Source organism: Electrophorus electricus, chromosome 10, assembly GCF_013358815.1.
Source record: "Electrophorus electricus isolate fEleEle1 chromosome 10, fEleEle1.pri, whole genome shotgun sequence".
NCBI classification, from domain to species: Eukaryota; Metazoa; Chordata; class Actinopteri; order Gymnotiformes; family Gymnotidae; genus Electrophorus; species Electrophorus electricus.
Window position 1 is genome coordinate 25273435 of NC_049544.1, and position 14201 is coordinate 25287635.

Consider the following 14201-nt stretch of genomic DNA (forward strand, 5'->3'; position numbering starts at 1 on the left):
AATATTTAAAATGCTTCACGTAGTACTTCGCCGTTACGGAATGTGGCGGACTGAGTCTGTTCGCGACGCCTCTACGGTCCACGCCGTTCATTCAGAGTAACTCACAAACGTCTCCGCGTGGGGTCGCTGTTGAGCGGGTGACACGTCGCGTGGGGTTGGTCCAGCGAGCTACAGATCAGCGGATTGGCCACGCCCGCTATCCGCGGACGGAGGGGGCGGGGCTATAGAGATGATTGACAGTTGGCGTTCCAAGCGCGACATATTCAACGTGGCAGCTGCTATTCGCGCGGAGTTTCTGTCGAGTTTCCAGCGGCGGTCTCAGGGCTCGAGGGTACAGGAAGACCTCGTGTGTTATTTGTAAGGCTCCACGGCAAAGACGTTACCGGAAGAAACGCGCGCGAGAGAACGACTGGGGTTTTATTCACGCGCATAGCAGGACGGTAAGTTAGACACACGCGCGCGGGGAAGTGGTGCACTAGTGTGTGCGGTGTGCGTGCAGCAGAATCCTAACAAATAATCGCTAAGCGATACAGTCTGAGCCCGTGCGCCTTAGCGGAGCGCACGCACGCGACAATCGCGTGCGGTCGCTAAAGCGACCGGTAGGGAAGCCCGCGAGCCTCTAGACGGTGGAATTGCATCAGCAGCACGTGCGAGTGAACTTGAGCTCGACTGTTCTTGGTAGCTGGAAAACTCGGTCTACCGGAAGGAGTAGATTTGAAAGGCTGTCTTGCATGTTTGAAATGCAACAAATAGCTGAGTGATGACTGAATAAATAAACACGGTGGATTTAGAATTTAGGATGCTTTGATTCTTAACGTTTGGCAGACGCGCGCGTATCAGTAGGTGTACTGGGAAGAGACCTTAGTCCACACTAGCACCTCCACTCGAGCGACGTGCTTCACACCCAGATGGCCGGTAAACCACAGCTGTTGTCAAAGGCACGTGGTGTGTGCACTGGCGCTGATAAGGGAAACAACTCAGTTGTCAGTTTTCTTCATTATTGTTATTGGGCCCACAGGCTCCTGCTGTCCGTTTTCTTCATTGCAGTACTATTTATCGATTTCATTGCTCCTTTTACAATGGCACTAGTTAGCCATGTCATGTACTGGGAATGGCGGAGATAATTTATTATTATTGTTATTATCTTTATACGGCGCGTTTCAAGGAGCCAGAGACGCCTACGATAGTCAGTACATAAGAGAAACACACTGGTGTCCAAAACGGCAAGTGCAACTCACAGAACATCTAACCACACCGCCTCATCTGCTGGCTTCCACCTACACGAACACGTGGCAGAGAACCACGGGTGCGTTCAGGCGCGCGGATTCACGCAGATCTGCGCGGTCGCGCGTCTGTTCACGCGGCGAACTCGCCGTTTCATCGCGTGCCTTGAACGCTGCATTCTTACCAGGAAATCCACCTCGGCTTTACCTAGCACGAGCCTGCGCGCCTAGTTACCCTGCCGGTAAGGTGAAGATGTTTGGTGGCGTGACGTATCAGCAACGGGACTACGCCTGGAGTACCGAACACGTCAACACGGCTTTACGGTACACGCCCTCAGTGTGTAGTCAAGCACCACTCGACCAGGTAGAAAAGCTTAATAGTGAAGTGAGTGATGTAGGGAAAGTTCATTTTAACTTGTTAACAAAATGGTCAGGTGTGTGTGTGTGTCTCCGGCTGAACGGGCCGTTGTGATGCTGAATTCCACCTTGCAGGTGTGTGTGTGGTTCCAGGTCCGTTCCGCTCTCTGACCTAAGAGTTGTGGGCTAGATTCAGTCGTGTCCTGGTGGTTTGGTTTTGTGCAGGATTCACTGAACATCCTCTCGCGTTTTTACCCGCTTCACTCGCCTCAACCTTCCAAGATATTAAACTAGGACAAGACATAAACACTACAGACTTTAACACACAGGAACAGTTTTATATTTACAGCATTTAGCTGCTGCTTTTATCCAAAGCAGCTTACAATCATGATTGAACATGGTCTTGAGTAAATGAGTTTTAAGGGTTTTGTTCAGTGACCCAACAGTGGCAACCTGTCAGTGGTGGGACTTGAACCAGCAACCTTCTGATTAGTGGAGTACTTTAATGGGGTCAGTAGTGGCTCCGTGTTTAACCAGTTAAAGTCCCCAGCTGGATTAGGTGTGAGGTTTGGGTGGGATCAGAGAGGAGTGATACACCCCCATGATGCTATGGTGACGTGAGACAGGTCTGTGGTTTCTCTCCAGATGAGCTCAGAGAAGCCGTCGTTGCCTGGAGACGAGCTGGGGGTGGAGACAGAAGCGAGCTCAGTGACTGTACCTGAAGCCCCATTGGATGCGGGGCGTGATGGATGGGACAGTAAGGTGGAGTACTTCCTGGCTCAGGTTGGCTTTAGTGTCGGACTGGGCAATGTGTGGAGGTTCCCCTACCTGTGTCATCAGAACGGGGGAGGTCAGTGTGTGTGTGTGTGTGTGTGTGTATAGATCTGTTATGTTCGCTTGTCTCTGTATATTACTCGTGTGTCAGGCATGTCTGTGCATCACACGTGCCTCTGTGTGTATTAGATTGTTGCTGAAGTAAATGAACATGAAGAAAAATGGGACGCAGGGAAGACAAAGGAAAAAATGAGGATAATTAAGTTACAAAAATTATTAAAACACTTAGTAACAACAACAATCCCCTGTTTACCCTCTCCCCCTCTCTCTCTTCTTTCTCTCTCTCTCTCTCTCTCTCTCTCTCTCCTCGCTCTCTTTTTTTCTCTCTCCCTCTCTCGCTCTCTCTTTTTCTCTCTCTCTCTCTCTCTCTCTCTCCTTGCTCTCTTTTTTTCTCTCCCTCTCTCTCTCGCTCTCTCTTTTTTCTCTCGCTCTCTCTCGCTCTCTCTCTCGCTCTTTTTTTTTCTCTCTCTCTCTCGCTCTCTCTTTTTTTTTCTCTCTCTCTCTCTCTCTCTCTCTCTCTCTCTCTCTCTCTCTCTCTCAGGAGCCTTTCTCTTGCTCTATGTCTTGTTAATGGTGTTGGTTGGTGTTCCGTTGTTTTTTCTGGAGTTGGCTGCAGGCCAAAGCATCAGACAGGGCAGCATCGGCGTGTGGAGGCACATCTCACCAAAGCTTGTTGGGATTGGCTATTCCAGCTGTGTGGTAAGTAAACAAACTAGAAATGTTCAGTGTGATTGGAACTGACCGCTTCCTGTGTTTCTAGTGTTTAACATCTCTCTTACTGATGGTACTGTACTCTACTGGGTCAATGGTATTCACACACATACACACACACACACACGGTCTAGGGTGTGTTATACTCTATATTAAAAGGGCGTTTTAAACTCTCTCTCCTGTCTGTCTCTCCTGTCTCTCTCTCTCAGGTGTGTTTCTTTGTGGCTTTGTATTATAATGTAATCATCGGATGGAGTATTTTTTACTTAATGAACTCATTCAAGAATCCGTTACCATGGGAACAGTGTCCAAAAGAGGGGAACACCACAGGTGAGGATTGTGGGTGTGTAGGGTGGAGTAGTGAGAGAGTGACAGCATAATAAAATGTTCAAAAATGGTGGTGTAAGTGTGTGTAGTGTGTGTGCGCAGTTGTTAAAAATAACGAATTATAAAATTATTTCGTTTTAAAATAACTTGGATATTAGGTTAGATTTGATTGGATGTCCACTGTGCCAGTGTGGAGAATGAGGTATCAGTGATGGTGTGTGAGTAAACTGCGTTCCTGTAGTTCCAGAATGTTCCGCCAGCAGTGCAACGTCGTATTTCTGGTTCCGGAAAGCTCTGGATGTGAGCGACTCCATCGAGGAGACTGGGGAGTTTAACCCCGTCATCACCGGCTGCCTGGCTGCTGCCTGGCTCATTGTCTGCTTAGCTATGTACAAGGGCATCAAATCCTCCGGAAAGGTGTGCGTGGGTGGGTGGGTGCGCGTGTAAATGAGTGTGTGCATGAGTGTGGGAGGGGGAGGTAGGCACGCACATGCATGAGTGTGTGTGTTGAATGTCATTATTGATTCACTAATTTAAGTATTGGATCGATTCTGGTAGTCACCTGTATTGACGTGTATTGATGCACTGCTCATCTCCTAGGTTACATGTTTATTGATGAAGTATTGGTTGTTTCCTAGGTGATGTATTTCTCCTCGATTTTCCCGTATGTGGTGCTATTGTGTTTCCTGATCAGAGGCCTTATGCTTGATGGAGCAGCAGAGGGAGTCAAATACATGATCTACCCCAGGGTACACTACACGCCCCACACACTCACGACCTTCCCCAGGGTACACTACACGCCCCACACACTCACGACCTTCCCCAGGGTACACTACACGCCCCACACACTCACGACCTTCCCCAGGGTACACTACACGCCCCACACACTCACGACCTTCCCCAGGGTACACTACACGCCCCACACACTCACGACCTTCCCCAGGGTACACTATACGCCCGCCCCACACACTCACGACCTTCCCCAGGGTACACTATACGCCCCCCCCCCACACACTCGCGACCTTACCCAGGGTACACTATACGCCCCCCCCCCCACACACTCGCGACCTTCCCCAGGGTACACTATACGCCCGCCCCACACACTCACGACCTTCCCCAGGGTACACTATACGCCCCCCCCCACACACTCGCGACCTTACCCAGGGTACACTATACGCCCCCCCCCCACACACTCGCGACCTTCCCCAGGGTACACTATACGCCCCCCCCCACACACTCGCGACCTTCCCCAGGGTACACTATACGCCCCCCCCCACACACTCACGACCTTCCCCAGGGTACACTACACGCCCCACACACTCGCGACCTTCCCCAGGGTACACTATACGCCCGCCCCACAGACTCGCGACCTTCCCCAGGGTACACTATACGCCCCCCCACACACACTCGCGACCTTCCCCAGGGTACACTATACGCCCGCCCCACAGACTCACGACCTTCCCCAGGGTACACTATACGCCCCCCCCACACACTCGCGACCTTCCCCAGGGTACACTATACGCCCCCCCCACACACTCGCGACCTTCCCCAGGGTACACTATACGCCCCCCCCCACACACTCGCGACCTTCCCCAGGGTACACTATACGCCCACCCCACAGACTCGCGACCTTCCCCAGGGTACACTACGCCCCCCCCACACACTCGTGACCTTCCCCAGGGTACACTATACGCCCCCCCCACACACTCGCGACCTTCCCCAGGGTACACTATACGCCCCCCCCACACACTCGCGACCTTCCCCAGGGTACACTATACGCCCCCCCCACACACTCGCGACCTTCCCCAGGGTACACTATACGCCCTCCCCACACACTCAGCGACCTTCCCCAGGGTACACTATACGCCCCCCCCCACACACTCGCGACCTTCCCCAGGGTACACTACACACCCCACACACTCGCGACCTTCCCCAGGGTACACTACACACCCCACACACTCGCGACCTTCCCCAGGGTATACTACACGCCCCACACACTCGCGACCTTCCCCAGGGTACACTATACGCCCCCCCCCACACACCCGCGACCTTCCCCAGGGTACACTATACGCCCCCCCCACACACTCGCGACCTTCCCCAGGGTACACTATACGCCCACCCCACAGACTCGCGACCTTCCCCAGGGTACACTATACGCCCCCCCCACACACTCGCGACCTTCCCCAGGGTACACTATACGCCCCCCCCACACACTCGTGACCTTCCCCAGGGTACACTATACGCCCCCCCCACACACTCGCGACCTTCCCCAGGGTACACTACACACCCCACACACTCGCGACCTTCCCCAGGGTACACTACACACCCCACACACTCGCGACCTTCCCCAGGGTACACTACACACCCCACACACTCGCGACCTTCCCCAGGGTACACTACACGCCCCCCCCACACACTCGCGACCTTCCCCAGGGTACACTATACGCCCCCCCCACACACTCACGACCTTCCCCAGGGTACACTATACGCCCACCCCACAGACTCGCGACCTTCCCCAGGGTACACTATACGCCCCCCCCACACACTCGCGACCTTCCCCAGGGTACACTACACGCCCCCCCCCACACACTCGCGACCTTCCCCAGGGTACACTATACGCCCCCCCCACACACTCGCGACCTTCCCCAGGGTACACTATACGCCCCCCCCACACACTCGCGACCTTCCCCAGGGTACACTACACACCCCACACACTCGCGACCTTCCCCAGGGTACACTACACGCCCCACACACTCGCGACCTTCCCCAGGGTACACTATACGCCCCCCCCACACACTCGCGACCTTCCCCAGGGTACACTACACGCCCCCCCCACAGACTCGCGACCTTCCCCAGGGTACACTATACGCCCCCCCCACACACTCGCGACCTTCCCCAGGGTACACTATACGCCCCCCCCACACACTCGCGACCTTCCCCAGGGTACACTACACGCCCCACACACTCGCGACCTTCCCCAGGGTACACTATACGCCCCCCCCACACACTCGCGTCCTTCCCCAGGGTACACTACACGCCCCCCCCACACACTCGCGACCTTCCCCAGGGTACACTATACGCCCCCCCCACCACACTCGCGACCTTCCCCAGGGTACACTATACGCCCCCCCCACACACTCGCGACCTTCCCCAGGGTACACTATACGCCCCCCCCACACACTCGCGACCTTCCCCAGGGTACACTATACGCCCCCCCCACACACTCGCGACCTTCCCCAGGGTACACTATACGCCCCCCCCCACACACTCGCGACCTTCCCCAGGGTACACTATACGCCCCCCCCACACACTCGCGACCTTCCCCAGGGTACACTATACGCCCCCACCCACACACTCGCGACCTTCCCCAGGGTACACTACACACCCCACACACTCGCGACCTTCCCCAGGGTACACTACACGCCCCACACACTCGCGACCTTCCCCAGGGTATACTACACGCCCCACACACTCGCGACCTTCCCCAGGGTACACTATACGCCCCCCCCACACACCCACGACCTTCCCCAGGGTACACTATACGCCCCCCCCACACACTCGCGACCTTCCCCAGGGTACACTATACGCCCCCCCCACACACTCGCGACCTTCCCCAGGGTACACTATACGCCCCCCCCACACACTCGCGACCTTCCCCAGGGTACACTATACGCCCCCCCCACACACTCGCGACCTTCCCCAGGGTACACTACACACCCCACACACTCGCGACCTTCCCCAGGGTATACTACACGCCCCACACACTCGCGACCTTCCCCAGGGTACACTATACGCCCCCCCCACACACCCGCGACCTTCCCCAGGGTACACTATACGCCCACCCCACACACTCGCGACCTTCCCCAGGGTACACTATACGCCCACCCCACAGACTCGCGACCTTCCCCAGGGTACACTATACGCCCCCCCCACACACTCGCGACCTTCCCCAGGGTACACTATACGCCCCCCCCCACACACTCGTGACCTTCCCCAGGGTACACTATACGCCCCCCCCACACACTCGCGACCTTCCCCAGGGTACACTACACGCCCCACACACTCGCGACCTTCCCCAGGGTACACTACACACCCCACACACTCGCGACCTTCCCCAGGGTACACTACACGCCCCCCCCACACACTCGCGACCTTCCCCAGGGTACACTATACGCCCCCCCCCACACACTCGCGACCTTCCCCAGGGTACACTATACGCCCCCCCCCACACACTCGCGACCTTCCCCAGGGTACACTACACGCCCCACACACTCGCGACCTTCCCCAGGGTACACTATACGCCCCCCCCACACACTCGCGTCCTTCCCCAGGGTACACTACACGCCCCCCCCACACACTCGCGACCTTCCCCAGGGTACACTATACGCCCCCCCCACACACTCGCGACCTTCCCCAGGGTACACTATACGCCCCCCCCACACACTCGCGACCTTCCCCAGGGTACACTATACGCCCCCCCCACACACTCGCGACCTTCCCCAGGGTACACTACACGCCCCACACACTCGCGACCTTCCCCAGGGTACACTACACGCCCCCCCCCAAACGCACGACCTACACTCTGACTACACTCTACACACTTTACGCTACACACTGTAGACTGTAAGCTCCCCACTATATATTGCAAACTGTAGACTCCACAATGTCCATATAGCACTATACAATGTGTATATATACTGTACACGCACATTCATGACCCGTGTTTGCGTGTGTGCTACAGCTTGAGCTCTGGAGGGATGTGCAGGTATGGAGACAGGCAGCTACTCAGGTCTTCTTTGCGCTGGGTTTGGGCTTTGGTTCAGTCATTGCGTACTCCTCCTACAACCCCCGCAACAATAACTGCCACCGCGACGCCATCACCGTGGCAACTATCAACTTCCTGACGTCTGTCCTGGCCTCCCTTGTAGTGTTTGCTGTGCTGGGCTTCAGGGCCAAGACCATCGCCAAGAACTGCATCACACGGTCCGTATACACACACACACACACACACATTTATAACTCTTGTTAAAAGTTCCTGTAGCTCACCTGGTAGTGCAGGTGGAACATGCGGCCAGAGTCATGGTTTTGATTCCCAGGGGGTTCTTGTACTGTGTGTGTGTGTGTGTGTGTGTGTGTGTGTGTGTGCAGTAATCTGAAGCTGGTGGTCGACATGGGCTCATCCTCCATTACTCTTCCTCCTCTCCTCATCAATGTGACAGACATGTCTGTCTCTCTGCAGCAATATGCACACTGGTACAGTAACCAAGGCAACCAGCTGAACATCGCTGGCTACAACCTCACGTCCTGTACGATGGAGGAAGTGATGCAGAAGGTAAAAGTGGCCAGACCTTATGCTTTAACACAGCTGGGAGAAGTGTGTTTTATTAATGTGGCTGTTTTCATGGATGTCTAGTAAACACTGCGGTGAGAAGCGTGTTTGTGAAATTAATCAGGTTATATCTGCACCTGATCAAATCCTGCTGATGACAGAAGATGAAAAGCTGCAAGGAAACTATGTAAACACTCGCCATGACGCTACTGTCCATCTTTAAAAATGGGAGAAAGTCCAGCGGGTCCAGGTCTGGCAGTACTAGTTTGAGAATGAACAACTTAATTTACGATCATCTCTTTCTTGCTCTCTCTCAGGGTGTGGAGGGCACAGGTCTGGCGTTCATTGCCTTCACCGAGGCAATGACTCGGTTTCCAGCGAGTCCCTTCTGGTCTGCGCTGTTCTTCCTCATGCTCCTCAACCTCGGCCTGTCCACCATGTTCGGAACCATGGCGGGAATCTTAACGCCCCTCACAGACACCTTCACCAAACTGAGGAAACACAAGCTCTGCTTCACAGGTATACACACACACACACACACACACACACACACACACACACACGTGCTTCTCACAGACACCTTCACGAAACTGAGGAAACGCAAGCTCTGTGTTGCTGAGGTAGTGGGAGTGTCCTCTGGACCAGAGTGTGTCTAACCCTGCCGTGTGTGTGTGTGTGTGTGTGTGCACGCGCGCGTGCAGTGTGCAGCTGTGTGCTGGGCTTTGTGATTGGTCTGTTGTTCACCCAGCGCTGTGGGAACTACTTTGTGGTGATGTTTGATGATTATTCTGCCACGCTGCCTCTGATCATCGTGGTCGTGTTCCAAACCTGGAGCGTCGCCTGGGTCTACGGGGCAGACAGGTACTTTGTGTGTGTGTGTGTGTGTGTGTGGCTCTGGCTCGCTCGCTCAGAGCGAGTCATACTGCTTCAGTTTTTTCCTGATGTGTGTGTGTGCACGTGCAGGTTCCTGGCGGACATCAGACAGATGTTGGGTCGGCCAGTGAGTGTGGTGTATAAGTATCTGTGGAAGTACGTGTGTTTGCTGGCCATGCTGGGTCTGCTCGGGGCCAGTCTGCTTAACATGACCATCATCAGACCGCAGTACACCGCCTGGAATAGGGACAAGGTGTGTATACACACACACACCCACACCCACACACACGGTGTCTGCTGAGTGGTGTTTAATATCAGCTAATGTCCTCAGGCTGCCGAGGTGAAGCTGGCGTATCCCACCTGGGCCCTGGTGGTTCTGTCCTCTCTCATCATCATCTCAGTACTTCCTGTTCCTGTTGGATACCTCAACGCCCGCCTCCGCCAGCGTTTCAACCAATCTGCTCTGGGTGCTGAGGCAAGTTACGCCCCCTGCAGCACTACAGACATGGACTGCGCCCCTCTGAGCACTCCATTGGTTGGTGATGTGGATTATTCCACTGCACTGGCTGAGGAGAACTACAGGCTCCACCCACAGGGACAGGAAGGGGAGGAGTCTACAGTGTGACCCCAACACAGAGTGACAGGACAGACACCTGGAACGTTACTGGAGACACGCATGTGGAGAGACACTCACTGGGTGTGTGTGTGTGTGTGTGTGTGTGTACGTACGTACATGCCTGCTTGCTGATACAGGTGTGGTGCTACTTGAATTGATTAAATTATTCATTTCCATTCCACCCAGTCAAACGTGGGAACAACTTTACAAGGTCATATAAGCATATGTTCAGCACAAATGTGCAGTTTACAGAAGTGTTACATGTGCTTTACACGGGCTTAAAGTGTCAAACTACCCTCACTGTTTTCAGCAGGGTGGGACATGCAGACCCAGTTGTTATTTAATCGTGTGTTGTTGTGTGTTTTAAATGTTGGTGTCAGTACTCCAGTAAAAGCCACAGACATCCAGCTAACATCTTTAACCCTTCAACGTCTGCCGTCATTCTGATATGGTAACGCTGGCATTGGCGCTCCCACACAAACAGGAGCAGCTCTGCCGTGACTTTGGTGTGACTCTGGTGCCCCCCTGTGGTGTGGAGCCCACTTGGCTCACCAGTATCCAGGTCTCTTAGCCAGCAGAGTCTAGCTAGCTAACAGTCCCACCCTTTGCCAGTAGGGCCCAGCTAGGCGTTGGCACTTGGCCTGCTGTTATTCGCTACAAAGGTTTGTTTGTGCTACTAAGATGTTTTAAATATCAAGAGCAAAAAGCTTGCTACGCTGTTGAACAGGACCAAACAAAGCCATGGACGCATTCTGGAAACTTCTAGCGGCTATTTTATAAATGTGCCGAGAGAGATCTGTGCGTTATTTTAGTTATTTTACATTTTGTAATATTTCCTTGTTTTTTGGTTGTATTGATTTTGTTTATGAATTCAACAACACGCTGCAAAATCATACCCGTCTGTTGTGACGAGCAATTCAGCCAAAAAAGATCTTACTGCAGCTGATCCTGGACCAGCTCCCTCTGCCTTTATACCACCACACTGCCATCTCAGACATCATATTCTACACTGTCAGCATGAGACATTTTTTCCCCATTTCTGTTTAGATTTAACAGCCAACAAGGAGCCAATCTGTATTCATAGGTCATTCATAAATATTCATTCTGTATTCATAGGTCTCCTATAACTGTCAGAACTTGGTCACAATTATAAATCTAAAGAAGGTCAAACTTTGTAACTTTTAGTCTGCACTGTTGAGTTAAAACACAGACACAGTCCTGCCCTCATCTGAACTCTGTTGAGAGCTGCATCTTTAGGCTCCTGAGGTTTCGGCTCCTCAGGAGGGTGAGCGTCGCGATGTATGTACCACTAGAGACGTTGGAACGCTGCTCAAATCAACACTGAGGGTAGCAAAGTTTCACTTGTAAGCTCAGTTAGTCAGCTAGTATCCGTGGGAACAGGGCAGCTGTGGGGTTTTTTTTTTGTGTTTACACATGTGCCACCGATGATGGAGCAACTCAGACTTCATTAGAGCCATTGTTAGATTTGTCTGCCATTAGTTATTCAAATATTCTAAGAGCTCATTAAGACAAACACGAGTGTCACTACTGTGTTGTGATGTTTGAGTCTTCCTTCCATAGACCAGTCAGTCTTTTTTTTCCAGTGATGTATATTTTCTTTCTGTAAACATGTTAAATGATATTATGCACCAGTTAGCAGATATTGGCACTATGGGATCAGCACAAAGGCCATGTGACCAAGCAGGGATCCTTTCTGCCTTGCTACACTGCACTTAACACTGCTGTATAAAACCTTCATATACAGCAGACTATGAACTCTTGTAAACTTTGAACTCTTGGACACAGTATTTGAATGAATATCCTCAAATTGTAAATGTCTTGTGTGTGCTTTGAACCTTTTGATAGTATGAATTTGGTTTTGTTTCGTATTGGCATCTTTTTCATATGAGAAACATTTTGTTTATAAAGAGATTCTGTGTTCATAAAGAAATGATGATCTGTTGAGTTTTGACTGTTCTGAGGAAAAATGTTAAATGAAATCATGTCAAAGTAATGATTCAGCGTTGGTTTGGGGGAGTCTTCCAAAAGGTTTGGTAAATTTATGAGAAAATCATCAAATTGTTGTCTGTGTAATTTACTGGCTATGATTAGGTATGTATGTGTGTGTGTGTGTGTGTGTGCATAATGATCTTGGGAATGGTTGTCATGGTTGTGTGCTCCACCTTGGAAAGAAGTGATACAAACAAAGACAGGAAGACTGCAGACAGCACAGACAGCCGTGATCGTGTGCCTGTGGTGAGCCCCAGGTACTGAACCTTCTCCTTTTGCTCCTCTGTTCCTCTGAGTTACCAGACAGGACCCCACTTGCGTGCTGCTCTGATGGATGCATCTGCTCTCTGTGAGGCCTTCATGCGTTTCAGCTGGTTCAGTGTTTTGTAAAAGTTGCGGTGTGGAGGATCACTGAGCGTGTTTGAGGTTTTTTAATCGTTTCATGTGTTTTGAGGTGTGGTTGTGATTTGCTGTGAGCTGCGTGTATGTTTACTGTGTTCAGGTCTGGGGGTAATAGCAAATGTTTAGACCTGAAGGGGGCACTGTTGCCCTTGTGCTGGTGCGTTTGTTGTGTTTGAAGGCAACACCCTCGCTGCAGAAGCAATGGGACACTTGGGAGATTTGTAAATAGCACTTTCAGGTTGTCCGTGTTTGTCAAAGCCTTTAACTGTATTTATATTTCCCTGTCAAATGCCAAAATGTAAATATTTAACCAGGGTGGCATGTAGTGTGTAGGCCACTAGAGGGCAGATGCGCATGCTTATGTATTTTAAATTCTTCGCTCAGGGCGAATCTCGTAATTATAACAGACACAGATCATGTCTCCACATTGAAGTCCTTTCATTGCTCAGATTACTGTAGTTATATTTGACTTCGTTTCATGGTGTTTTGCTCATGTTTCCCATGTACTTTTGGTATCCAAGTTTCAGTAAATAATAATGGCCTAATAACTATTCAATTTGTAGGCCATTAAAAGGTACTGGATTGGAGAAAGGGGAGCATGGGGAGGTGGAGCTACTGAGGTGTGAGCTCAGGGGGCGGAGCTAAGAAGTGGGTCTTCTGGGGTGTGAGCTCTTCCTTTGTTTGCTTCTGCCATGTTGTCCAGGAGCTGCTGAAAGACCTGGTGGTGTTGTGTGAGCCATTTCATTATTCTTACTGGGGACATTCTCTCTCTCAGGTATGTCTGCTCAGACGCTGCTGTGTGTGGTGGTGTGTGTGTGTGTGGTCATGTGTGTGTGTCAAAATGCAAAACCTGCCAGTGAAGCCGAGGTCCCTCCAGCAGACCAGCAGGAGCGCATCACCTTAACACCCACCTGTAAGAGCGCATCACCTTAACACACACCTGCCTGTAAGAGCACATCACCACAATGTAACTGGTATTAGACACAAGAAGCAGTCCAACAGTGTTGGGATTAACCCTGTACTACAGTTAACAACCCCAACCACAATGTAACTGGTATTAGACACAAGAAGCAGTCCAACAGTGTTGGGATTAACCCTGTACTACAGTTAACAACCCCAACCACAATGTAACTGGTACCAGGGATAAGCCCCCACCAGTGTGACTGAACTTCCATCGTTAGCTGCATATGTTTCAGACAAATGGAAAAATACATTTTACAGTATCAGCTGCACTATAGATGATTTTTGTAAATCCATCATTAAACATTTGGATCAGTCATATTTTTTTATTTCACCCTGAATAACAACAACATTGTCCTTAACCTTAATATTTTAGAAATATTTGAGCCCTTTTCTCAAATTACAACATATAAAAAGATTTAACACATTGACTTTAATTTCTGCATTTTTTTTTTTAACATGCAGAAACATTTGCTGGTTTTACAAATAACTCACTAACTTCTGTCTGGCTGTGCGTGTGAAACAGAGAACACACCCTGGCACTAACCCCAATGAAGAC

At 51.6% G+C, this 14201-nt stretch overlaps 1 protein-coding gene across 4 annotated transcripts; it reads left to right on the plus strand.

Annotated features, from left to right (window-relative positions):
* The first annotated feature begins 267 nt into the window (after window positions 1–267).
* Window positions 268–12165, plus strand: slc6a16b (solute carrier family 6 member 16b). 4 transcript variants are annotated; one of them, XM_035531130.1, is made up of 12 exons: window positions 268–440; window positions 2226–2430; window positions 2956–3113; window positions 3335–3455; window positions 3694–3869; window positions 4091–4201; window positions 8194–8435; window positions 8601–8784; window positions 9099–9300; window positions 9483–9642; window positions 9745–9907; window positions 9986–12165. In XM_035531130.1, exons 2-12 carry the CDS (start codon window positions 2226–2228, stop codon window positions 10277–10279), a joined length of 2016 nt encoding a protein of 671 aa, XP_035387023.1. In that variant the 5' UTR covers window positions 268–440; the 3' UTR covers window positions 10280–12165. The 4 variants fall into 4 exon arrangements, with proteins under 4 accessions (XP_035387023.1, XP_035387024.1, XP_026885955.2 ...); XM_035531131.1 differs by lacking the exon at window positions 268–440 and adding an exon at window positions 464–1547; XM_027030154.2 differs by lacking the exon at window positions 268–440 and having other exon boundaries at window positions 2273–2342.
* Window positions 12166–14201: the final 2036 nt, after the last annotated feature.